The 27,986-nt window shown below is 37.5% G+C and overlaps 1 protein-coding gene across 4 annotated transcripts in view; it reads right to left on the minus strand.

Annotated features, from left to right (window-relative positions):
• Window positions 1-2,704: 2,704 nt before the first annotated feature.
• RAP1B (RAP1B, member of RAS oncogene family) overlaps window positions 2,705-27,986 on the minus strand; it is a 31,115-nt gene continuing 5,833 nt past the window's right edge. For 3 of the 4 annotated variants that reach the window (XM_063133906.1, XM_063133905.1, XM_063133904.1), the window contains exons 2-8: window positions 14,462-14,548; window positions 12,127-12,195; window positions 10,223-10,279; window positions 8,284-8,424; window positions 7,116-7,259; window positions 5,642-5,757; window positions 2,705-3,952 (exon numbers count right to left, since the gene is read on the minus strand). In XM_063133906.1, coding sequence (XP_062989976.1) covers window positions 5,671-5,757; window positions 7,116-7,259; window positions 8,284-8,424; window positions 10,223-10,279; window positions 12,127-12,195; window positions 14,462-14,518 — 555 coding nt within the window. In that variant the 5' untranslated portion in view covers window positions 14,519-14,548 and the 3' untranslated portion in view covers window positions 2,705-3,952; window positions 5,642-5,670. The remainder of the gene's footprint in view (window positions 3,953-5,641; window positions 5,758-7,115; window positions 7,260-8,283; window positions 8,425-10,222; window positions 10,280-12,126; window positions 12,196-14,461; window positions 14,549-27,986) is intronic. The other variant, XM_063133907.1, reaches the window with a different exon arrangement.

Here is a 27,986-nt window from a genome sequence, read left to right on the forward strand (position 1 = left end):
GATAAAAGGGCAAATTTGAAGCCAGCAAAGGGGACAAAGTACACTATAAAAGACAGGTGGCCAGAGCTAACTTACCTGGAATTTAAACCCGTGAACTATGATAAACAGAATACAAACTATGTTTATATTACAAGTCTGAAAATGAAACTGTTATATATACTAACCTGGATGTTTTAAATCTTTAAAGAGTGAGCTATGAGGTTGAAGAAAGAGTTCCCTCTTTTTGGTTTGATTGTGGAGTTTGTGAAAGTTATGAAGTTTTTAAAAAGGTTTTTTTAAAATTTAACTGTTACATGAGTTTCCCACAAGATGCACATTAGAAGCTTCGCAGGTAGAACAGGTTTTTTTTACCAGAAATAAAGTTAAATGTAAACCTTCCCATATAAGATTTTCATACATCTTAAGATAGGTTTATATGCTCACTCAGCATTGCTTCACATGTTACAGTCTGCATTGTTCTACAAATAAATACATTTAGGAGACAGGATGAGACAAATCCAAAAGGTAATGGATTAATACAGGGAAGTGTGATCTAGAGCATGATTTACACCATTGTTTGGTACTATACTTCATGATATAAAGGTCTTTTAGTACAGTGGTCTTCAACTGGTGGGTCGTGACCCAAAAGTAGGTCAGGAGATCAGTCCAGATAGGTTGCAGCAAAGCTGTTGTCGCCATGTTGGGCAACTGAAAGTGTGTCCCATGTTGCAGGCTGTGAGTCCAATGAAGGTCATGGGTCTGGACCAGTTGAAGACCACTATCTTAGAAAATACTTTGGCCGTTTCCTAAGGAAAATGAAGTAGTTAAGTTGCAGGACCAAGAATAATGCATGGCAACATGACCTCGCCATCTGAACATAGCTGAACCACCTACACTTCTCTGCTGACTCCCTTCCCACCCTTTGTACCCAAATCAGAGATGAGAAGAAACCCAGTTGCTTCAAAATGGGCAAAGGTCCACTGAAGCCTGTTCCCTTGGGCAAGGCAGTACTAGAATTGGAAAGCGCTCTCTACCACACAGAACAGCGTACACATGGATGTTTTGCATAATCCTGCCTAATGGAGCAAGTGGGAGAAACCATCTATATGAGGATACTCTCCTCTTTTATAGGAAGAAACTGATATACTGATACTTGTGCCCAAGTGGCTATAGAAAATCAGTGCTGGCTCTGAAGCACAAGTATGGCATTTGGTTTCTGGGAATCAAAGTCAGAACCAGGGCTCCAACCTCTCCCCCTGTAGCCAGAGCATGGAGAAGGCAAAAAGTGGGTGGGAAAGGGACCGCAGAAGCTGCTTTATGCAGCTTATCGGATCTCTAGCCCCCTTCCCTCCCCCTCTATGAAATTGCCTGTTTAGGCAAAGAGGCAGGTTGGATGGAACACAGAGGAGAGGATCTCTTCCAGGCTTTGGCCACCCTGCATAGAATAGTTGGCAGCCTCTGATTTCAGCGGCTGATGTCTATCCAGATATGATTGTGCCCTAAGCCAGTCTTGTAGTTATGAAGGCATGAGAGATAGTTCCCAAGTCCAAACCACACACACACATAGAGAACAAACTTTCTCGCCAGAGGTACAACCTCTGTGTGGAAAACCAATAAATTCATGAGCGCCTCCTAGTTATACAAATCAATGAGCAGAGTGCCTCACCAGTAAAACATCTTATTTCAAATCCAACTCTTTCAATGAGGATTATTTTAATATTGTTTAAATTCAGTTCTCAAAGCTAGACAAAATGCAAGGAATAGCCTACTGCCTGTGCTATCTGCCTCACAACTTTATCCAAACATGGAAGGTTGATCACTGGATATTTTGCCAAGCAATTTGCATGCAACTGCTTTCTTGAGACAGAATTAGGAAAAAAAACAAAAAACCACCCAATCCTATTATTGTCATAGCATTCTGAAAAAGACATATCTTGTAAATAGTAGTTCCAGATTATTGTGATTGGCCTTCAGTAGCCAAGATAAAACATTGACTGAACTTGTAGTTGGATCACTCACATGCCTTCAAATTGTATTATCCATATTTGTGAATTATAGGAAACATCTAGAAAAGCGCATTTTGCCTGTACATTTCAACTGACCCACATTACTTCGTGAGTTGTTAATGTATAATACTTTTAGCTCAATTAGTCTAGCATTTTCTGCATTGGCAAGGCTAAATAATCTTTTAGGTTCCTTCCAGCCCTGATTCTATATAATGGAAAAAGCAGAATTCATGCTCTTTAAAAATGCACAATGGAAGTTTAAATGTTCTAGAAATAAGCAGCTTGTTAGACTACTCAATTTAGGCAGCTGATGTCTTTTCAAGCCAAAGTATTTGTAAACTTAAACGTTTTTGATTTTGAATATTCCAGGAATATTCTTCAGTCTGAAAATGCTAATAGAATAGAATCTCATTTCCCTTTTCCTTTTCTTATCTTTTCCCACAATGGGAAAATGAAGTCTGAAGAATTTACATTTCTTCAAATAGGTACTCTGCAGATAGGGCTCACCCAACCATAAAAAGTTCCTCTTGACACCAGTAAGTTACTGGAACATTAGTTGTTCAGAGCACAGCAATGATGATCTACGATAATAGATAAAATTGGGCAAACTTGTACAAATTGGACAAATAATTGTTCCGTGATCCCAAATTCAACTGTTCAAGGAACATTTTTAACATCTTATTACTGCTTCATTACACAAAACATTCATTTACAGGTAGTTGTAATGCAAGCCCTTGCATGGCAATCCAAATTTATTGAACTACTGATGCTAAGTCATACAAAATTGCACCACTTTTAATTAAGGCTTTTAGTTTACATTTGGCCACCTCAAAGCAGTTGTAACATTAGGTTGGTCAATTTAAATACTGTGGCTCCCTGTTGGATTTTACACGCAATCTTTACACCCAAACGTTAATGCATACAAAGCAACAAGGCATTGTTAAATAAATCTGCAAAAAGGTAATTACTGCAACTTAGGCCCTGGGACCAATTACACATGATTAAAATTACTTCCCACATTCACATCCACAGTACTCGTCCACCATTTAACATCTCAACCAAAACGTTACACATGTAAAACAATCACTAACAGGCAAAAGTACTAAACCTGTATATTTGGTATTGCAAATACACTTATGCATGAGCAAGCAAGGGAATTCACAGTGAGAATCTACAGCTGCAGAAGCCCAAAAATGATTTACAAAAAATTGTTAAATCATTAAAAAATTGTTTTAAAATATACACTTCTTGTTGTAGACCCCCACTGTACACACAACTATAAACATTGTTCCCTATGTAAACAAGGAAAAGGAAACATACAATAAAAGGTTGAAAAATCTGGACATTTCCTTCCCAACAGATATTAAAGGCAATGTCTTTAGATAGACATTATACTGAAAAGGACTCATTTTAAAGACTAGATCACTGTCTCCACAGGTTTTTTTATCCTAAAATTAAAAAACTATATAGCTGTTGTGTTAATCAAAGCGCTTTTGTACAATACAATGATGATCCTGTATTTCTTTTAAAAAAGTTACAATAAGCTACAAATACCAATGAAGCAAAGTTATCTGGAGTAGTCTATATAGGAGCTCTTTGGACTTTCTTTTATTACGCTAAAATAGTGGTGCTTTTAGGATTTACATTATTGTACTCTCCAATAGGAAGTATGGGGTTTGTTGCAGTATACAGTACAGTTTTCATACATGTACAACATTGGTGGATGAACAATGTCTCTTATCAGTAATACTGGATGTAGGCTCTGGTTTTACCAGTTGCATACACTTAGATTATTTATAAGTAAAAATCTCTCGTGACACTGGAAAGTGATTAGAATGTGCAAACTGATGTAGTAGCTGTCATCCATTTCATAAGGGTACCACCACAGGAAAGTCCATTTAAGATGTTGGTAGGTTTAATAAAGTTGGAATGCTGGCACTGTTGTAGTCGGCAACAGTTCTTCAGACCTAGAACAATGAAAACCAGAGAGATTATCACTTAGATAGTATCTAAGCAATGAAGGAGAATCCTCGTATTTAAATAAAAAGTTGTTTCATGTACTAGGTTGCAGGTTGCTTTTGGATTCTCAGCCATGTGATTTTATGTTCTGTGTATCTTATTTGTTACATTGTGGTCTTAAAATAAACTTGATCCAAATTATAAGGATCAGATCCAGAGTAAACCTTGGACTAGCAGCTCCTTGCAGTCCACAGGCGTTGTGGATTTAAATATGCAATCCGTGCATATATCTTTTTTTTACTTCCAGCTGACAGCTTGACCCAAAGTGATAATGAAATCAAAATTATTTATAAATGTCAACACAGCAAACGTGGTGTAGTGGTTAGAATGCTGGACTAGGACTCAAGAGACCAAGGTTCCAGTCCCCACTTGGCCATGAAGCTCACTGGGTGACTTTGGGCCAGTCACTTACTCTCAACTTAACCTACCTCACAGAGCTTCTGTGAAGATAAAATGGAGAGGAGCAGCCTACCTTAAGCTCCTTGGCTGAAAGGTGTGGTATAAATGTAACAAATATTACATTAATAAATTTAGATAGGAACAAGATGGGATGGAACTGGGAGATAAGCGACACACAGCAAGAATGAAAGTAAATTGTGCAAATTGAAAGATGACCGCTACAAGTATAAAAGGACAATAACTAAGGATTAGAACTGATAAAGATACATGGTTCTGTGTTTTGTGGCAAGTGGCCACAAACAGCAAGTGGCTGAATATAAAGCAAGTTGACTTATAATTTCAGAAAACCTAGTATTTAGATGGTAGCTAGTACACTATGTAGTGAATTGTGCAAAGGTCATCCATAGTTTCAGAAATGGTAAGAATGAACTCATCTATTTGGAAACAAAACCAATCTGCACAAACCAGCCACTGTGATAAGATGCTGCCACCTCTTTTCAAAGCTTTTTAAAATTGGAATTTCTGTGGCTGCTATATTTTCTCTTAACATAAAGACTATTTCCTCATATTAGGATGCCCAAACAGTCTTTGCTCTATAAATATTCTCCAGTTTGCTTATATATGATTTGCTGAGAATTGTGTGGAGTATTTTTGCTGATGCTTAGTCACTTATTTCTTCAAGTAATAGATGCTGCTAATGCATCCTAAAACAGATTTGACCCTGTTCAGATGACATGCTAAGGTTAAGCATTTTAAACATTATGGTTTAGGTGTCGTGTGAACCATGATTTAGCATACCATTTCGAACCATGGTGGCTACATAACCATGATTCAAACACGCTCACTAACCACTTGCTGGAAATGGGTAAGTGGCCTAACCATGGCTTAGTGTGTTGCTTGAACAGGTCCTTTATCTTTTATTTCTTAACTTATAACCTTAACTTATAGTCTTCCAGCCTCTATATTATTTTTATTTTCCTATTTTTGAATTTTTGCTTTTATATTCTTGTTTTCAGCTAGTTACTGAAATCCAATGAATATCAACCACCACAAGTGGAGTTCCACTCTTGGAACAGAACTTTGCTGCCTCCCTCTTCTCACTGCAGCCACTGAAAAGCTGCTCTTGAAGGTCCAGTGCTTCACCCATGACAGATTTGAGGAAATCAACTGGTTAGTACTTTAAAAATACACTACCATTAGATCTGGCTTTCATAAACTGTATTTACTTTTAATCTTACCTGGCTCAGTGCTACAGTATACACATGTATTAAAGTAGCTGACATGATGACTTTTTGCGTGCTTTTCCAGGCACAGGAGTTTTTCTGTTAATTTGCCGCACAAGGTCATAAAAGATCTGTAAACACAGATTTCGCTTCATATATTAATTGTTTTTCAAGAAGTTTAGTCATTTACAGACTTCGTAGGTTTGTAAACATGAAAATTTAAGTATCACTGCACATACTTGATTATGTCTTAAATAATGGAAACTTAAATTTGTCTTAGTAGTGCTTCCATCCTGCTTTCCTGAACTTTCGAAATTGACAACTCCTACATTTCCCCAGTTTCTTCAGACATAGCCTCTTGCACACATAATTTTAATGAATGGCTTTCTAATCATACAACTAAGATTCTGATTTCCATCAAGGAGGCTACACACACAAAATTGAAGTTGCAATCCTAAACTCTTTCAAGGGAGTAAACCCCACTGAACACAATGAGACTTGCTTCCAGGAAAACTTGCATAGCATTACATTGTGACTCAAATAAATATGTGTCTTTTCTATAAAGCTGCAAATATGAGCAACTTTTAAGGGAACATTTTCCTTAAAGATTTTAATGCATTTCACCATGAATATTGGGGGAATCGTTTTTCCCAAAGGGGAAAATATTGCATGCACACCTGTGATGTTTTCTCTTTGAAGAATGCTTGCATCAAATCCCCAAACTGTCTTTAAAAAGCCAGGGAATTTAAAACAATATTGGGGAGGGAGGTTTTCCTACAACCATCTTCTGAGAGAAAAATTGGGTTGTTTTGGACATCACAATAAGCGTCAGGGTTCCCAAGAACCCTGGCTTATTGGCATGGAACAGCATGCTAGCATACACTGCCTGATTGCCCCCATTTGGCTTCCCTTCTGTCTGTGGTTTGTTTAATAGGACATCTAAACAATGATTCAGGCTTGTCTCTCCCCAAGCTTAAGCCAACAACAAACTAAGGCTTATGACTCTGGCTTGTACAATCTTGATAAAGCAGGATTCTCTGGAATATTGGCTTATTGTGATGTCGTGACATTCTCTCAGAAATCTTCTGATGCATGGTCAAATGTCATATGCCTGCTCCTTGACTATGGCACAAAATTACTGTTTTAATATATAGAAATTAATAAAACTACCTCATCACTACACACATGCAAATATCTGTAATTTTCATTGAACAAAGAAGCCAATAAATGATCACCCAATCATGTATTCTATTCCTGCTCTTTATACAGTATTTCCAGAAGGGAACTAAATATTCATTTCTAACCTTTAATATAGTCAGACTTAAAAAGAACAGCTGTTTTAGCCTTAGCAGCAGAATATACTGCTATGGTAACTAAGACCAACAGTAATGTAGTTTAGCAAGCAGTTTCATAAGCACCTGTTTACTTCATCCTATGCATGAAGTAGAGTATTCTTATGAAATACATTAAAAATTTAAAGTGTTTTTACCTCGTTAACATTAATCTTTGATTTTGCAGAAGATTCTAAGAATGCACAGTTATTCCATTGCCTTGCTAAGTTCTGTCCTTGTTCCTTTCCCACAACTCGTTCATCTTCCAAATCGCACTTGTTGCCAACCAGAATCATTGGTACCTAAAATGATAATCATTAAGTATATGCATAAAGATTTAATATGTATATTGAATGGCTGTTATTGTGAGGAGTTGGGAAGTCATTTCTGCTATGCTAGTAACATTAAGTTTTTAAATTTGAAGACTTAAGTGGCAATTGAATTCTTACAGGTACCCAACAAGAACAGCAGGAATTATAAGGAAAGCATGAAATCATTAGAGTCATTTTAAAGTATCATCATTTGAGAATTAAGCCATTATTAAAGAATGGCTTCAACTTGGGAGTACTACAGAGATCTCCATCAAGCACAATATGAAACAATAACAACGTGGTAGGAATGGATACTTCACGTCTAAGAAACCAGAATGTGTGGCAGGTGGAGGACATTATTTTAAATACTGCAGGAGCCCCACCTCACCCCCATCCAGTAAGGTACAGGAAACTTCCTCAGGATTCTGCCAATGTCCAAGAATAAGCACTTCTTCATACAACATTGATACTATAGGGTAAGATGGTGCAGGTCAATATTCTACCTCCTCAACTAATCAAAACATGTACACAAGAGTCAGCCAGTGCTGAGGGGGCAGGGAGACAACAGGAAGAATTTCCACATCCCTTTCAATTAGCTGTACACTTGACAGAGCCAAAGATATAGGCTTGGATCCTCACCTACATTAAATTAAATTCATGGCAAAAGACTTCCCTTTCACTCTGCAACCACCTGCATTCCATCCCACATTATTCACGAGGCCCTCCAACCCCGTTTTCAGGGGGCACAGGCGGGAAGAAGGGATGGAGAACATCCCTTCTGTGAACTTCCTTAAGTTAACTTTACAATCTAATAATGGTTATCCCTAATTTGGTTTTCTAAGCCATGCTTCAACATAGTTATTTTCCATAGTCCTTTTTAAAAAGGACATCTTAACATTCTGTATTGCACAGTGTTGCAAAGAAAGAGCCAGGTGGTTAAAGGGGAACAGTAAGCGACATTTAAAAAGAAAGTCTCCATTAGCCACTTTCACAGAATGTTTAGAAGCTTGCTTACATCATCAGTGTCTTTGACTCGAAGAATCTGTTCTCTTAGATCCTGCAAATCATTAAACGTGGACTGTGCTGTGATGGAATATACTAAAGCAAATCCTTGACCATTTTTCATGTAGAGGTCTCTCATGGCTGTAAACTGTTCCTGTAACAACAACAGAAATGGACAACTCAGAACAAAATCAGACTGACTTATCCAAGAGTGAGGACTGTTAACACAAACAACTGTTCTGAAAAAAGAAAATAATGTAGAAGAATTTTCTGATTATTCATTTAACATAAAAAGTGGATAATTTAAAATGGAACTTAATGACATAGTGGCTATCAAGGATGGTAATGTTTTTCTCAATGTTTGCTTATACTTAGAGCAGCACATGTGAATAGAAACAACACAGCCTTGTTACTTGATAACTACAAGTATATATCCTAGGATTATTATGTATAGAAAGAAGCTAACTTTTCTATGTTTCTTTATTCCATTCCCTGTTCTTTTCAGTTCTTTGTCCCGTCTAATCATGCACTGGTTACTTTGAAGTGTAACTTAACAAACTTGGTCTAGAAATTTGCTTACCAAGATGTTGCACATAACTTGTAGCACATAAGAAATAACCATGCAACAACCCTTCTTCAAACATGGGGAATAGGAAACACAGAGCAATACATATTGTAATGAAACATCCTTTCTTCCTTCAGTGATGTGGGATGGAAAACTTTCCACTGCTATAAGTTTCCACAGATCTCCAATTTTTAAAAATGCATTGTTTCGTAATGAAGGTATACAACAGCAGTCAACTTGGGCAGTAACAATGAATGCAATACTAAGCAGATCTAAAATCAAAGTTGCAGTTAACTTCTTCAGGTGTTACTCCTAGAAAGCACATACATTTATGTACACTACTCTTCAGGCATGTTAAAATTACTATGTTGTCAGTTTGCAGTGCCTTCATCCCACCTCGCACCCTCCACTTCAAATCTAAATAATTTAAGGAAAATATATGATTTTTTAAAAACAAGTAATCAAAAATAATTTCCAAATAAAGCTTTGAATATAACATTTAAATCACATTAAGAGTACTTCAATGATTTTTTCCCCAGCTAAACTGCTTTCAGCTACTGGAAAAAATCAGGTATTTATACAGCCTATGAAATTAACATGGTACACTTTTAGTTCTGGTTAATACAGTAAGATGAATATGGTGATGCAGTTCTCAATTGATTTAGGATAGTGAAAAAATCTTGACAAGCCACATCACTGCTTCACAAGTGATGGTGGAGTCTGTACTGGCTGGCTAACTACCTAGAAAAGATCTTCCAGCTTTGGTGGAAAGTTCACTGAAAATGTCAACTCAGTGAACAGCTACAGTGAAAAGGTAAATTTCATCTTAGAGGAAAAAAAGCTAATTTTATAAAAATAAAACTGCAATTCTGCAAGATTATAACACAGTCACATTTAGATAATAGTAAGTAAGAATAAGTGTGGTGGATACAGAAATTGATCCTCTGTTTGAGTACAGAGTTGTTATATGTGTGCAAGCCTCCAAGTACATGCTTTAAGATACCTGCATTAAGTAGACCATAAATCCTTTTTAAACTGGCACCAACCAAACTGCAAGATGTCAGTGTGACTTTGTGTGAGCATTTAAAAACTCTGTCTACCTTTCAAACTCTTAAAGAAAACTAATCTTCTGTAGTTCACAACTCCATCCTCTTATTTCCTCCTCCCTCACTGAAATAAAGCATTCTACTAATCAATAATTTTACTTATATGCTTCTGTCATAGGGAAAAGAATACTTTATTTGTAGCTCAATGAAGAACTACAGTGACATGTTAACTGCAGTCTAGAGAAACTGACAAAAAAAAACCTAGTTTATTTTGAAGCCCAATCTATTGCTCTGTTAAATACATTTTATTTATAAAAGATGTCCTGCAGTATTGTACGTACCGTTCCTGCTGTGTCTAAGATTTCAAGCATACATTGTTGTGCATCTACTTCAACTTGCTGTAAAAAGAACAGAATTAAATTTACATTGAAGTATAAATAATGAGACTTTAAATACTCAATTGCTTGCCGTTACAACTTATATCCACAATGCACAAGGTTTTGTCCCTTACCATATTCAAAGCAGTTGGCAGGCTGAAAGAGAGTTTAAGAGTTTATATAATAAAATAGCAAAATAATTAGTTAATTCTGCTTGGATCAGGGTTTATTTGTAGCAAGAATTGAATACTAAATTGGGAGGAAGGGGAAAGAAAAAGCAGAGGAAGAATAAGAAGACAGCAAGAAAGATAGCGCCTGTTACCATTCGAAGTCATTCCAAATAAGACAAAACCCATTTTTACTACTAGATGCCCAAGACACCAGTGCAGCCTGACTACGGTTGATGGTCCTGAGAGAGGTAAGGTTTGAGCAGGGCCACACTCTCTACTTACCTTGTGTATTACTGAAGATGAGGATAAAACAAAGCCTTGTGTCCCCAACTCCTGACTAGCATCAATGCCTCTTCAGCCCTCCTCTTTCTCCTGCTATCTTCTCTCCCTACTGAATGCAGCCTCTCTTGTTCTTAGGAGCTGTTATTTCCTCCACTTACCTAGTCCCTTCTCATTAACTCCTCTCTTCAGCCTTTGACTCACCTTTCCTACCTTTCCTTAAATTCTCATTTTTCATTCCATTGTTCAACACTGCCCCATTCCTTCACCTAACCTGCCTCTGGACCCATGCCTGTTCACTTCCCTACCAATCTCGAATCTTCTTCCCACTTTGCTCCCTGCAAGGTTTCCCTTCAGCCAAACTCACGATTTCCTTCATTTTACAGAAACAGATGCCAAACCTTTTATTGCTGGCAGTTTTATTATCTCAGGAGAATGTCCATGAATATTCTACAATATCACATCAACTCAGCCAGTCACTGATGGACACCACAAAATAGATACATGTGCATGTTTTAGAGCGCAAGACAACCATTGTTTGGCATAACAAGATCATTAGTCTCCCACCCACTCCTGTGACAGATTTCACTCATTTTGCTCTCTCTTGTGCTCTCTCTCTCTCTCTGTGCATGTATACAATTTTTGTTTATTTATACTCTACTCCATTTTTCCTTTAGAAAAATGGAGTAGAGTATACATTTATTTATTTAAAACTTTCTTTTTCCTAAAGCTTTTAAAACTTGATTTTGTTTTGACTTTTATACTGTTAGTTTTACTCTACCCTGTGCCTGTTTGGTGCATTCTCTTCCCCTCCTTATTGTTTTATTATGATCTTATTAGAATGTAAGCCTATGCGGCAGGGTCTTGCTATTTTATTGTTTTACTCTGTACAGCACCATGTACATTGATGGCGCTAAATAAATAATAATAATAATAAAACCTCAGAGCAGCTAACATGGGGTTCCCTGTTGTCCCCAATCTTATCAGTGAACAGGTCCATATCCACTTAGTTTCATGCTAATACATGATTGGCTACTGTGAGAGTATACACTGAAAGCTGCTAACTTTGACAGTTATGTTGTTAATAGTGCTCAGTGTTCAAAACGAAGCCCTGCATCATTCCTGACTGAAGCTTAGCGCACTGTCCTACTTGTACTTCTCAGATTCTGGAGGCTAGGCTAAGATTCAAGCCAACTCAAAAAAGGACCCATTCTCGTCTGACTAGAAAAGCCTGTATCCTACCCTTCCCTGATGCTGCACTGGTTTGCCATGTGGCCACAGGAAAAAACAAAACAGGTTTGGGACAACATCTCTTGCTTGCCTTAATGAAGTAACTTTGGGTGGTGGGCTATTGTTTTGAAAAGTAACAAATATGCTGTTCAATTACATGTATATTTCAGCTTAAAATAATTAACATACCTTTCTGTAGGAGTCTTCTATCGTAGGATCATATTTTTCAACAAATATTCCTTGAACAAACTGTACAGTCTACAACAAAAGACAATATTTACATATACACACAATTTATATGCAATTTTGGAGAATTCAGAAAAAGTAAGTTGTTTTTAGGTAGCTGTGTGTTTATAATAGCTTACTTAAAAATTGGCTTGTCTGTTTGGAGGTAAGAGCAAGCATTTAATTATGAACAATGCTTCAGAGAGAAACTGTTTAGTCTTAAAAAGAAAGAAAGTGCTGCTAAACTCAACTGCGTTATAAGTCACAACTCTCACTATAATAGACTCAGCGCACATACACACCACCTTTCCTAAGGCATTTAAATTGCTTTTCTTATCACAGTTGCGTTTAAGGCAGGGAAGTTAGGTAACTTCAGGTGAGCGATAATGGCTAACTACTCAAACCTTGATTTTTCTTGTATTTGTATGACATTTATGATCTGTCTCCATACATACGAGACAACTTTTACTTCAGGTTCTTTTTTTAATATTTTGAACTTCTACAAAATTTCTGAATCTTCCTGCAGATACATTACACATTTTATTGTTCATGCCACTGGCTATTTTGTTGTGTGTACTTTCCTATAAAAATAGGAAGAAGACTAACTGGCATTTATCATTTGGAAGTATTTGTTCTGAAATATCCAAACACCATGTTTCAGGCACATTTTATCCCCAAATAGAAAAAATCAGAATACTGCCATTGTAAAAGAAATAATAAGTACAAGAGTTGGGCTTTAATATATTTTCATTTTAAAATCCAGATTCTGGGTTCTATTTGATCTTGTGATTTAAAAAACCCAATCATTTGTTGCGTTCACTCAAATGGTATTTGCATATTTTACCCACAACTACAACTTTCAGATAAAAGTCATGTGGAAACTTTGAAGGAAGAAGTCCCCCCACCCTCAATCCTTAGGTCAACATAAATTCTACCAGCGATCTGGGGTGGTGTGGTGTGTCACACACACTGTTTGTTCTGATGCATTATTAGGTTGTATCAACATTTATAAAATCTTGAAGCAACTGAAGTTTAAAATGAAGACAAGAGTAAAATCTATTTTAGATTGATATAATGTGCTATAGATATAGATGGTGCGTGTGTGTGTGCATGTGTGTCTTCTGGGGTTCCAGCACTTGCCTGACTATGCTATCTGCTCGATCACGTGAAGGAAGGCATCTCTTCGCTTAGGCACCAGGTAAAGACTTGATTTATTAATTATAGATATTTATAGATAGCCTTAGGATTGCCAAAGTCTTTTCATGTCAGGCTCTAAAAAGAACTTCATCAGCCCTAAAAACTGCCCCAAAGAGGCAACTTCTAAAGCCCCCAAATTCTCCTCCAACTTTGATGGAATTCAGAGTCGCTGGATTTCCTGGCTGACAAATTCTTTGCATGGCTTGAGCACCAAACTATAACCGGAATAAAATGTATTCATGATTTATTACTTTGGTTTATTGTGGAGCTGAAGTAGTAATATATGAGAGACCATGGCCACTGGTTTTATCCTATGACTGTATCCATCTTCACATGAAAATGGCCAATTTCTAGTATCCATGTAGATATTAAATAAATACAGTGAGACCCAAAATCTAGAAATTTTAGCAATAGTATAAAAGGAACTTCAGGTCTTCCAATAGCGCAGTTGTCTTGACCAGCATCCTAGAAATGGGGCTAGTAACTTTCAGGAGAGTATAGTTTTCCAGAGCAGAAAATTTACTATGCTACAGTAAGTGTAGTATATTTTATAGGCTCTCCATTCTATCACATTCTATGTTAACTTCCCAAATTCTAGTTTAAGCTTTAATATAAGCCATTGTTGTTGACCACTGACCTATTTCTCACTACTGTTTTATGGAGATTTAAGAGGAAATGAAGAAGTTTGATTTCATTAGCGCTGACCATTTCAACCTCCAAATCAGGTCCCCGACAGTGACAATTTGCACATTCATCTCCCATTCACTGTACCATTTACATTTTCCTAATAGCAAAACCCACAGCCTCTGATCATCCAGAAACAGAAGAAATGGAGTATCCCATTGACTCTATTAAATTAATTTTTAAGTAGAGGTTAAAATGAGATAAATTAAATTTGTATAAATGTTTGTATTAAGTACATGCACACATACAGATACTCATATTACGCACATGCAGTGCTTCCCAAATGCCTTTTATACAAAAATGGGCTTGTGCACTTTACAATTCACAGAAGTCAAATGCACCACGCTCACTGAATTACAGGTGGAGTATGCTAATTTTATACACTTTAAGTCATAAGAGGCAGTGAAATTCTACTTACCAATGCAGACTTCCCAACACCTCCCGAACCAAGAACCACTAGTTTATATTCACGCATGGTGCAAGTGTTGAGTCACCACCTCAATACCTACAAGACAAAAGAACATACTACATTATAACAATATATACTTCAAATCTGGCTTATTGACTTATTTCTAATATGTTCAGAATAGGAAGCGCTCATACTATTTTTTTTAAAAAAAATAGCTTATAGAAATATAGTTATCTTGTTCCAAAATTAGTCTCTTTTTCTATGCCATTGGCCCTGAAAAATATGTCCGTGCACCTTATAGTTTAGGATGAGGAAGGGAAGAGCAAGTATCTTTTTTCTTAATTCGAATATATATGTTACATATTCTACTTCCAATTGGGAAAATCCTTCCACTAAAGAACCTTTGATTTAAGCCTACCCAAACTCTCACCTCCACTGAAAAAGCATTAAATAAACCTGTCAAAATATAGGCACATGTATAATCCAAGAGTGTCTCTAGACAATGTTTGCACAAACTATGAGTAGCCACCAGCTGTAGAATTCATACTAATCATTATTTCCTCTCATGGGATGTCTAGATGTCAAAGCATAGCCAATGATGAAATATTATGATGAAATCTCATTTCATTTTCAACCTGCTAAATCAGTAGGTCAAGAGTAATGGGCACATTTCTGAGCTGAACCCTATCAAGTCATTCTCAATGGCCTCAATTTGGACAAACGAAATAGTATAACAAAATAGACTTAAAATATGGCTATGGTATTCTAGAATTTATACTTATACCTTACTTGAACACTAGGAACATACATTTTTTTAAAAAAGCACAATGGTAGTGTTCCAAAATGTAAATAAATCAAAAGGTAATTATCATCCAAGTACTTGCGAACTAAGAAAAACTACAATCGATCACAGACTGCTGTTTAATTGAGCAATAGACATAGACCTGGTTTGCACAACACAACAACCCATGTTGGGTGGTCAGCCTTGTTTGTTTCAGGGTGGCTTGTCGTGACATACAAACCCAGTGTGGTTTTCTCAGCATGGTTTGTTAACCATGGACAAGCAACCCTGAGAATACATGAACTGGGTTCGGATAATCACGACAGGGAAAGAAGCTATTATGGCTTCTCTCTCCACCCCTGTGCATGACATGTGTGTGTGTGACAGTAAAAGAAGCCATTGTGCAACTGCTATTTGCATAACTCTCCGCTCTGCAGTGCAGGTTGGTATGTTGCCCAAACCCAGAATGTGGCACAGCAGGGGTGGTTTGAACTCACCCTACAACTCATGATGTGCAGTAGAGGTTGTAGGGTGGGTACAGAGCTACTCCTTGCCCACTGGGTTCAGACAATATGCCAACCCCACTGCAGTATGGGGAATTATACAAATGGCAGTCATGCGCACAGCACATGTGGGGGAAGGTGGGGGGAGAAGCCACAGTGACTTCTTTCCCTGTTGCAACTGTTTGAAAAGCCTCATTGTTTGTTGTTGGGTTGCTCAGCATGGCTTGCCATGCTCAAGTGGCTTGAGCATGGCATGTTGGAAAAGGCTACGGAACCACCTGGCAAGAGCGGCAAAAAAACCTGCTGCACCTCATGATATCATTAGCTATTCCTTTCTCTGTTACATCTTGAAATGACACTACTCAATTTACTCCTCCACTTCATTGGCTTCCTAGACAGCAACACATCTTTTTTTCAACCTTCAGAGAGATTTGCCCATATTTAACATTATTTTCCCACCATCACTACTGAGGAGATTTGTACAAATTTAATGTTACATTTTGATCGTGCAAACCTGCTCAGTATTTAAAATGTGCCTGCTAAAGGGTGAAATGCGAAAGTTGAGAATATGAGAGAAAATGGTTACACTGCAGAACTAAGTACTTTTGGGCTGGTTGGTTTTTTTTTTGCTGAAAATAGTAAAACCTACTCCCATTTTCACCCAAATGCCAGAGTGGTAGCAAGAATGGTTTGCATGGTGGCTTGTTTAAACTGCAGTGCTTGTCAGGTACCTTCTGCATAGTTACCTGACCAGGAATGGCTTGTCATATCATCTGAACCTGGACAGAATAGGTTGTTTGAAGGGAAACAAGCCTCAAGTAACCCATTGCTTGCTGTAGAATTCTTTAATGGTTGCTTCCCTCAAACAAGCCATGCTGCCCAGGTTTGAACGACACAACAAGCTTCACCCGGGCGGGTAATTAGACAAATAGCAGCTGGCTCATGCCGCAGCTTAAACAAGCCCCTATGGCTTGTTTAAGCTGTGGAGATCATGCAACCCATGTTGATATGATCAATATTGACGCAAGCATTTTGTTAACTGCACAAATTTATTTATTTTATTTATTTGTAATATTTATATACTGCTCCCAATTCAAAATTTCGGAGTGGTATACAAGATAAAATACCATAAAAACAGAATAAAACACCTTAAAATAGGTTTTTAAAAGAAGCAAAATGAAAGGTGAACTGTGACTGGTCATTAAGGAAAGGCTTTCTGGAACAATGAGGTTGCCAGGAGGCACCGAAAGGAATACAAAGTTGGTGCCTGCCTGACTTCCAGAGGCAGGGAATTCCATAGGAGGGGGGCCACCACACTGAAGGCCAGCACATCACATACACAGCTATTTAGTTTTATACCAAAGACAGTATACTTCTGCCAACACAGTTGGTCTAATACCAATTTCACATGAAGTATACACATTATGTATTCATATTCTTGCATAACTGAATACTAAGATAGTATTATTTTTGCAACAGAAACATGGGACTAAACAACAGTTGAAGAAAACGAGTGAGCAGATGAAGCAATAAGCAGCTGGGCCTTGGAGTTGACTGTAACAAATAGTTACATCCTGAGCAAGCAGAAATCTAAATGAGCAGGAGCATACTTTCAAATAGCTTGTACAGAGGCTACTACACACAACATAGCAGTAACACAGGCTTGATATTGTATGGAAATACTGTAAAATACCACAGAGCTCTCCACCCTGGTGCCTATAAAACGTGGCCATAATTAGACAAAACTGGTTGAGTCGACACACCACACAAACGAGCTCAGAATAAGGTTAGAAGATGGACAGTACCACTTCTGACTACAGCTGGTAGTGGTGTGGGAATTCCACTTTTGAATTTTGCTGCTGTTACATTTCTATTTGAATCGCAAAGAAAAGGATTCAAAAATAGAATTCCCTACCTTTAACAAAACAATATATTCTACCTTTTATTTTTCTGCTACATCATAAGAAGCAGATTATCTGTAATTCATGTATGTATATACAATTATCTTCTATGATTTCCCCTTATTTAGGAGTGATGGTGTAACTGACTCCAGCATAACATTCTTCACTGTCAAAGAGTTGCAACATGCAGAACATTGGTCTGCTCTTCTACTTAGGCACCCTACAGTCAAGTGCTTCAACCTAGAAGTCATTTATTACACTAGTCTGTATGAATGCTCTACCATCTGCTATGCTAGAGAAAAGATTCAATAAGGATTCTTCATTACAACCTTGTCGTCCCTGCAGTTTTGGGGATTTAGAGACTGTAATGAATGTTTTATTACATTGCAATTTCTATCAGGATATTAGGAGAAAACTGATTGTACCTTTATTATCTAAGTTTCCTGGCAGACATAATCTGTTTTATGCATCTTACTGCTTAGCTGACACGATTCCTACAGTTACTGGAAAGGTTGCTTAGTTTATTTCTGTTGCACTTTAGTTGAAAGCTCAGTTAACCTGGCTTTATATTTTCAGCATGGATGATACACTGTTCTATATATCTTTGTATATATACTTTGTTGCTCTGTATGTTTTTGAAAATATATCTTGTAAAGCTTGCTTTTATAATCTGGTTATGGATCACAACAAAGAAATTTGGATTTAGAAGTCATTGGCTGCGTTCGGACAACACAATAGTCAACCCTGTGTGAACAGGCCACTCCATGGATGACTATTCACACAGGGTTGACTAATAGTCTCCACCCTCCCCACTGAATGGTGGCGCTGGTTCCCGCTTTCCATTTTGGGATGCCGTGGAGAAAGAAATATCTCCTGATGGGAGTAGAAACCAAGCAGGCCACTTGTGGGATCAGGTGATCCCTTAAGATGTTGAATCATTCTTCCCCTCTCTCAGTTTAGTCAAACCGCCACCCCTTACTTATAACCACCCAGCAATCCCATCCCTCCCAAGAGTGAATTATGTGTCGGGGTGATTTAGTTAATAATAATAATAATAAACAGCAGTAAAAATGTTACACCCTTGTGGCTCCAAACAAGGCAACAATGTCAATGACAGGCCCACTACGCAAGGCAGTCCTTTTAAACCTCAACCCCAAGAAGCTGATGCAAACTGCTGTAAATAGGTAGGAGGTACTGGAAAGTTTGAAGCCAAGCCTGGGCCCAACTAGGAGGCCAAATTCTCTAAGCACCAAGAGTCACTCCAGAGAAGCCACCAATAAGTGGACAGGCAGGCAGATGCTAAAGTACACTCTACCTGGGCAAGGCGAACCATTCTCCTTCTCCAGGAGAAGGTGGTACTGGAAGAATAGTGCTATCTGCCTCATGCAGGATATTGCTATTGCCATATCATTACCAGTCATACTGAAAGCTACAAACATCTATATAGCTGGAATACCATTTTATTAAAATATTTCTATCCTCTTTTCCATCACCAAAGTTCCCCACACACACCTCAATTAATTCATAAAAACATAACAAGGTATCACCACAGTTGAACACTAAAAGCATTAGCAAACAAATCCAAACAGTCTAAAAGGGCAGCATGAAGAGAAGGTGAGGCAATTTTTTGTTCAAGGCCATGGCACAAGCACAGAAAAATATTTGGTGCCTGAGTGCCCACAGAAAGTGGGCCAGACAACCCTCCAAGGCTAGAGAGTTTTATAGCCTGAGTGCTACAACTGAGGCAGTCATGTCCTGCATATCTGTACTAGTATCAATGGTTGGACTGAGACCAGGGCCTTCACCAAAAACTAGAGATTGCTCTTTGCCCTTTCAATATCCTGGCCCCAAACTTTTAGGGCTTTGAAAAAGTGACAATCACTGCTATTATCGTAAGCAAGCATAATTTATAACTTGGCACATCATTACCAATTATGGAGCAGATCTGTTAAGATATCAGCCTTAGCTCCCAATTTTCCAGATTTGTGGAGTTTGGGCCAACACGAGGTAGCCTTAACAATGGTCTTAAACCACTAGGCTTTTACAAACCATTTTGTAATTAAGTTCATACCATCACATGTGCCTCATTTGAATAAAAAAGTATATATAAAAGGAAATTGTCTACAAGTATGCGTAGTTTCTAATTTCATATCACTCATTATTCAGATTTGCCAACCGTTGTGACAACTAGAAATAAACATTCCTTTATGTTTACTTGTACAACATAGAGCATTGACAAAATATTTTGCATGTGTGCCTAGATACTTGAATTCCATAGTTGCATAATCCTGTGTCTGTGCATTCCTGAATCAAGTGAAACTTCAGTCTACGGAACAAAAGTGCTATTGCCACTAAGTAGCCTTTTCATTCACATCCATTATCTACCAAGAAGCATACTTTCTCTACTTGTTTTGCCACCTCTTCCCTCCAAAAGTACAAAGCAACAGGAATGTGCTTAACACAGGAGGGGGGAAGTAGAGAGAGGATTGTGAAATAGGACTGTGAGGTAGGAGGATGCAGTCAATGTAATCATGCTCTTGCTGGATCCAGGACACTGTAATTTTGGGCTTCACATTTAACAACACGAATAAAGAGTTCTGAAAAGGACAAAAAGTTATACAACAGCCTACAAGGATGAACTTCAGGAGGTTGTGCAGAATCATGGAGTAATACAGATAATGCAATTTGTGGTTGCCTATGAATAATTTTAGTGGATGCCACGCTTCAGTGAGTCCAGCTAGACTCAAATATAATGGAAGTCAAAGTAAGTTGGATATAGTTCCAAGTTTTTGGGTTTTCACTCAAGTAAAATTTAACAACTATTGTTAAAATTTGTTTTAGTAAGAACCAGGACACCCAGAGTATAGAAGCAACTTGCAACAGAAAAAAATGAGTTTAGACAGTTTAAAAATTCATTTATAATTTAAAGACAGTGCCAAACATGCATTTTACAGATGAAATAGAAGTTATTCATTTAGAAATGTAAGTTATAACTAAACTTCCTTTTCAAAAAAGTAGAGATAGACCAAAGTGACAGATTATTGCTAATCAGACCTTCCTGTTGTGCAACTTCCACAGAAGTCAAGGAAAAGACGTAACATTAGTAAGGAGACCTTAACAGAACAATTTGAATGTTCATCCTAGCAAAAGTAAAAGCAGCAGACACATTGATTTTTTGGGGAAAGTGGATCATTTGCCAAGATTGGTCTTTTTTTCCTAGAAAAAGTGAGCAAGCATAGTATTATCTGCTGAAACAAATAGGGTCTAACTTCTAGATTCAGCATGCCACATCATTTAATTGCCAGTTCCAGCCTGTGATATTGATTCCCTGCTGTGCAAGAAAGCCTTTGTGTTGGATTCCCTTGATGTGAATGGCCTTTATTGACATTAGATGATGCTCTGTCCAATTCAGGAACTCTGATGCTATCCAATTGTGACTGAAGTGTTTTTGTTCCTTTATGCAAAACAATCAGATGTCACATCACTGCCAAGCACATGAGACTTGTTCTCACCAACAATGAGCTAACAATCTTTGCCATCAAGTGTGCTGCCTCTTCTTGTTTCAACTATTTACACTGGACTAATATTATAAATGAGCATGTCATCTATTTATAATAAGCCTTAACAGCAAGGCCTGGAAGCCACTGGAGTGTTAATTAAATCAGCTTGCTTTTATGTTAAGTGATCATGGGTTTCCCTAACAGAATCAGCATACTGGAATTAGCTATAAAATAATGAGAGCTTTTGAAGGATTGAAGCTGAAGGAAAGCCCTGATGTGTCTTTATTTCTAATTTAAACCACACCTTTCTACTGATGATATTCAAGACAATTCAAATTCAACAATAAATCCAAAATATCACCAATAAAATAGAGATCTAGTCATCCTAATCATAGAGGTAAAACAGAAGCAATATCTGAAAAGGCCTGTTGAAACAGAAAAGTCTATGCTGACAACGCTCGGGCAGGTCTGTAAGGGAGAAGGCAATTTTTAGGGTTTAGAAATTGAAAGATTACACTGAGTTAAGATCAGAAACAAACTGATAACCAATATAATCCAACTAACAGACTTGGTTAGAACGCAAGCAGCTACATTTTGAATCAAATTGAATCCGAATTGTCTTCCAAGGCAGTCCCATGTAGTAAACTAATCTGAAAGTGACTGGACAGCATGAATTAGTATGAATGACTGAGGCTACCTTTGGATTCTCCATAATATCATTAATGTACTTAATGCCAAAAGCACAATGGCATTATATGCAGATATTTTAATAATAATAATAATAATAATAATAATAATAATAATTCTTACCCACCTCTCCCATTGGATCGAGGTGAGGAACAACGTTAGTACAACAATACAATATAAATCAAATACATAAAATTAATTAAAAAGCATATAAAAGCAATACAAAATCAAAAAACAATAAAGGTAACATTTTTATGTGTGGAAATTTTAGAGAAAGCATACACAAAAGCTATGAAATTATAGTTCACTTCTGAGACAGTATCAGTACTGAGAACTGTCATATTTTTATGAAAACAATGAATGACTTCTTTCATACTTCCTGGACAAGCAGGTTTTCAAAATAGTCAAAGCAAATGTATCTATTCAAAATGTGAATATTCAAAATTACATTCCAATAACTGAGGCACCACAAATACAGAGGTTCACAGTTCAGAGCAGTTCAACTAAAACCTGAACAAACTACTGGGTCAACAATTCTTAGTTGGTTTTGGTAGTCAGGAAAAAATATTATCGTTGTAACATTGCTTCACAGAGGAGAGTCTTTTGATATTACACTAAACTCGAGGCCCAGCACAACTGTAGGCGGGAAGCATCCCTGCTCTCCTTCACAGCTGAGGCAAGGGGTGGGAGCTCATTCTCAATGTGCTAAGCCTCAGATGCTCAGAAATCAGCAAGCAGTCTCATGATTTTCCAAGTGCTTGATGTTCACTGCAGGATCAAGGAAAGTCAATATGGCATTAGAGAGAGCCCTCAGACTTCCAGACATGGAAGGACATTCTCTTGCCAGAGGGGGGGAAAACTACTTTCCAGTAATAAGTGCATATGTGGATCCTTGACAACGATCCCGTGTTTGACTACATGTACTAAACACATTTAATTGAAGACACCCTTATTATAAAAAGATATTCAATAGTATATCCAGAATGTTTTCCCATAAGAATTTTAATCTGCTTCCAAATTTCTATACCAGGGTGACAACTTCCTTTCAGCCCAAGAACCAAATTCTATTTCTGAGAAGCTTTGGTGCGCTACATTCCAGTGGTGGCCAGGGCCACAAGCAAAAGTGGATGAGTCTGAATAAGCCAACACCCCACCTCCAATCAATTGTTACCAACTTCTAGTAGGAAGTATGTCTACTTACAAGAAGGTGGGACACATCTCTGCATGTCTACTCAGAAGTAAGCAGGGCATAACGTGTTCTAACTCCACCATTGTGTGACTGTGGGCTGCTGTAGTGTTCAGTAAAATTCATTGCAATGTTTGATTGACAGTTACTCTGTCCTCTCTCCTCCCCAGTCCTCCCGCTGGCAACCCATCAGCCACTGCTGATAAAAAAACAATCCCAGCGGCTCTACTGGAGTGGCACTCACTCTTTTCGCCACTCTTGCCAGGGAACTCTGTAGCCAGTGGGAAAAGTCAACTCAACTGAAAACTCCATGGAGACCACCACACCACACCACGCCACACCACTATCCTCTGCACAGTGTGGATGTTCTGCATGGAGTGTTTCCCCCCCAAAAAAACCCCACCATTGCATGGAGTTTTCCTGCCAAACAACACATTTCTCAACAGTGGTGTAAAAACTCTACTGTGGAGTTCTAAAACCACCATTGAGAAACGTGTTGTCTGGCCTGAACCAAAGTGACTGTGCTTCTACATTCCCTTCCTCCAATTTTCTCCCACTCTCAATCTTAGAGCTGGAGAGAGGGTGGAGATCACTGCAAAGCTGTTACAACGATCCCCACCCATCTCTGCAGCTTCAAAGTTAGGAGGAAGGCTTTTCTCTCATTAGAGGATGGTGGCACATTCACCATGGTGAGCATAATTGTTGAAGCCTGTTCAGAGCTAAGCTGTGACCATGAACAATGGGGCACAAATATATATATATATGGCCAGGTATATTAAAGATTAAGTTGTTTCCCTTCGTACTGAATTACGAGTGGAGTTAGCAGAATAGTTAGTACCAAAAGGTGTTTACTAATTTTTTTGATGCTGTATATTGCACCCTAATTTTTCACAATAATTCTGCCCTGGACATTGCTTTGTATTGAGCACCTAACATACAAATGTATTTGATGTAGGAAGGGACAACTATTGGTAGCATTCATAGACCTGAAAGGTTTTTGATGCCATTGATCATGAGTACTTCTGGTTTAAGCTAGGTAAGCAACATTGACCATCACCAGCTGAGAAGGGTGAAACAAAGTAAGTATTGCCACCTTTTCCATTTTTCATCAATGACACTGTTCAATACATGAACAATGACAATTTCCCCCCTCCATTATTTATAGGAAGAAAACTTCCTCTCTTAAACTATACTGTCAAATATATTGTCAAAAGTCTTGAGGTGGCTTAAAAACATAAATGGGACATAGGGCAAAACGAGATAGAGGAGGTGCCCAAATATTGCTATTTTGGTACATTATTTGCTGCCTTGTGTTCACAGCAACCCACATCAGGGCAGCAAAATCTAAGCCAAAGAGGTTATGAGTAGGATCCTTAAATTTTGGTATATTGTTGGGGGTAGGTAGATGTTTCCTATCCTAAATGTAATAAAATGAAAAATTCAGCCCCAAATACTTTATGGATCAGAGATATGAATTTTTTGAGCTTCGGGTGAGTTAGATTGTATCCAGAACAGAATTTTAAGAACTATCTTCTGGGGGCCCAGATATACACAACACAGTACCTACATTTAGAAACTGAATCATGACAATATACCTGCTGAATTTTCATTTTGATTAAAACTGAAGGGACTGTCAGAGCATCACTTAGCAACATTTTGTTACCTAGATCAACTGGTCTTGAATTCATTAAGAGGAAAATCTTGGTATCAGAATATGATGAGTTTACTACAAAAAATTGTTATTCAAAAACTTACTTTCTCTGAGAGATTATGTTCTAGCTAAAAAGGACTTTGAATTACACACCAATGATGTATTTTTGCAGGAAGATTTTATATCTGGTATATCTAGTTCAATATGTTGCAGGTCCAGAGGACTATTAATGGAAAACTGTAAAGTTCAATTTAAGGAAGGAACTAATTCTTGCCAGGTTTCAGTTAATGCCCTCTGTAGTCCTTGATGATTCCAGGGATTTTATTCTCTATAATTAACAAGGAGGCAAGTTCTCTAAAATCTGTATTTTGAATATTGAATTACAATAGGTCCAGAAGAAATACTGACATGAGAAAACTACTCATTCACTATTGACCTTATATGGTGCCTCATCCTGCCCACAGCTCCAATCAACCCCAAGGACACTAATATTCATAAGACAAGCATATTTCATTATTCTGATATCCACAATTCAAGTTGGTTGCATGATTCCATAAGTCACTTATACTTTGTGCTGAAGTGTGTTTGGATATGTACTTGCAAATGCAATGTTCATACCAAAAATGATAAAGTGTCTTCTGGCAGCTTTATTTTGGCAAAAATTATTCTGGCAAAGTTTTTGTGGATGCTTTTACTTCAACAAATGCAATCCTCATACCAGTTTTCATAAAAGTTTCACTCACTTCAAGGAACAAACAAATTATGAAAAACAAAACAAGATAATAACATTCTTGAAGTAGATACATTTCTTATGGTGTAAGATGGGTTGCAAATAATAACAAAACAGTGGAGAAACTCTAGATTAATATCAAGCAATAAGCACTCAACTTATCTAGAATTGTACCAGCAGATTTTCAAAAGTATTATGTTAGTGTTGAGGAAATATAGGCCAATTGATAGCTGTGATCTTGAATGAGAACTGATTCCAAATCCCACTTCAACCACAAACTCTGGTTGTTGAGAATGGGTAGAAATGCAAAGTGCCTGTAAATTCGTAAATGAAGCTAGCTGCCCTGAAAACCTAAATGGACAGGCAGGACATAAAATTCGGCCAAAATCCTTAAGAGATGGTAGGCTGGTTAATTATTATTTGTTAATGTATCTGTGTTGACCTAATAAAATTAATGCTTTAAAAATATTTGACTAGTCAACTGACCAAATTTCTTTTGACTGGTCAATCGCACAACGCTAAATGAAAAATACTTTTAAAAGGCATACAAAAAGATGTTAATACACAATCCTTTATATTAAACCGACTCTGAGCTTCTAACTTTATGATGTGTAGTTTTGCCTTCATTTACCTTCATTTAAACAAAGGATGGGTAACCTGTAGCCCTCAGCCTAATTTCAAACCCCCTCTGGCAAGAGCAATCTCTTCCCCTGCCCCCAGAAACCAACTGGACAGGAAGAGGTAGAGAAAAGAGGGTGGCCTGCCCACTGCTGGCTTCAACCCCACCCTACTACAGGAATGCAGCCACCAACAGATCATTCCCCAAGGAAATGCAGCCTTTGACAGAAAAAGAAGTTCCCCATTTCCCATTTAAACAGATACATGCTGTTTTCTGATAGTTTCCTGACTTATGGCAACCAAAATTTTGCTTTTCCTCAATGGAGACTATCCAGGACTTCAGAGGACTGCTGTATGAGACTGACAGAGGACTGCTATCTTGGCAAACTCTTGCCCTAGTTTCAAAACTCTGTTTAAGAGTTCTCTGTCCCAGGGATTATTATTGGAAATTTCAAGAAAATTTTCACCACCAACAAATTATAAGGACATTTATTTAGGCAGGCATATTCCTCTAAGAGTTTATACTAATTATTTTTACTACACAATTTACTTGTAAAAGATAGTTATTATATTTTAGTGAATGTCATCTAACTTCTATGAGATTTATCAAAGTAATAAATATTTTACAATTTTGATTGTATCTAACTAGCATCCAAAAGTTTTTCTTTAGAAAACCTATTTCTGTTAAAACTTTCTAAGATTTCACCAACTAAACAATCCAAAGCATACTAGTTGCATTTTTGGAACCAAGTGTAAACATGGGTGCTATTATACAAAGTAGCCATCACTCTATCTCCAAAGTAGGTACTTTAAACATCGTCTCTACAAATTACAAATAGGTAGGGTAATTAAATACTACTTAAATAGATTACAGTACTTTTATATCTTCCATAAAACAAAACAAAAGAACACAACTAAATTTGTAACTGCTCCAATACCTTGCAGCAAAATGAAGTGTTTTGTTGCAATGCTAGTCTAACTGAAGTCCGATACATTTCAGTGGGCCTACCCTAAGAAGGTCGAACATTGGACACAACCCAAAACATTTATGTGCATGAGCAAATAGAGATGAGAAATCCCCCACCCCACAAAAGCTAGGGGAGGGGGAAAGTCACTTTGTTATTTTAGGAACACATAGTTATTACATATAACATAGTTTGCTCGTAAAATTATCATGTTTTGGTATATTAAATTCTAAAATATAGGTTATACAAGGCCATCAGTGGGGAGGAAGCAGCAGCCAGGCATCTCTCCATCGTGCCTGGGTCCAGTTCCAGCTGAGAGCCCCCTTCCCTCCTGCTACCAACTGTCACTGCTGAGGCCATCAAAGCGAAAGAAACCGGCAGTCAGGCATCCCACCGCCATCCCTCCATCGTGCCTTGATCTATATGAGACTATTAGAGGGGGAAAGGAAGCAGTTGCTGAACTTTGCAACTAAGAATCTACTGCCTGAATTTGCGTTCCCCGCCCCCCACTCCTCCCTCCCAATCCCCTTTCATTTTGTGTCATGTTTTTTAGATTGTAAGTCTGTGGGCAAGGACTGTCTTGTCTTAAGAAATATTTTTGTAAGCCGCCTTGAGAGCCTTTTTGGCTAAAGAGCGGGATAGAAGAGCTAAATAAATAATTTTTTTTTTAAAAAAACAATACTTGCCAATTACACATTGAATTTACTTTTAAATGTTAAATTTTTTTACAAATGGAGCTATGAGCTGCTGAACTCTAAGGAATCTAGCCTTCCTTAGCTTTTGCCAATTTATGAGGAAAAAGTTAAAATTGAAAACAGGAGAAACCATCTATAAAACCATCAAAGGAAGTTATGTATTCTGAACTTCATCTTCTCCCACAGTGTCAAGCAGACACAGAAAACACTCATTTTCAGAAAAAGAGCTTCAAAACAAGGGGAAACCCTTCAACTAACTGAATATTAGTTTTGCTACATGAAACTGTATAATCATTATCAATAGGCTCTGCTTGTTC

The sequence above is a fragment of the Elgaria multicarinata genome, chromosome 9 (genome assembly GCF_023053635.1).
Source record: "Elgaria multicarinata webbii isolate HBS135686 ecotype San Diego chromosome 9, rElgMul1.1.pri, whole genome shotgun sequence".
Lineage (NCBI taxonomy): Eukaryota > Metazoa > Chordata > Lepidosauria > Squamata > Anguidae > Elgaria > Elgaria multicarinata.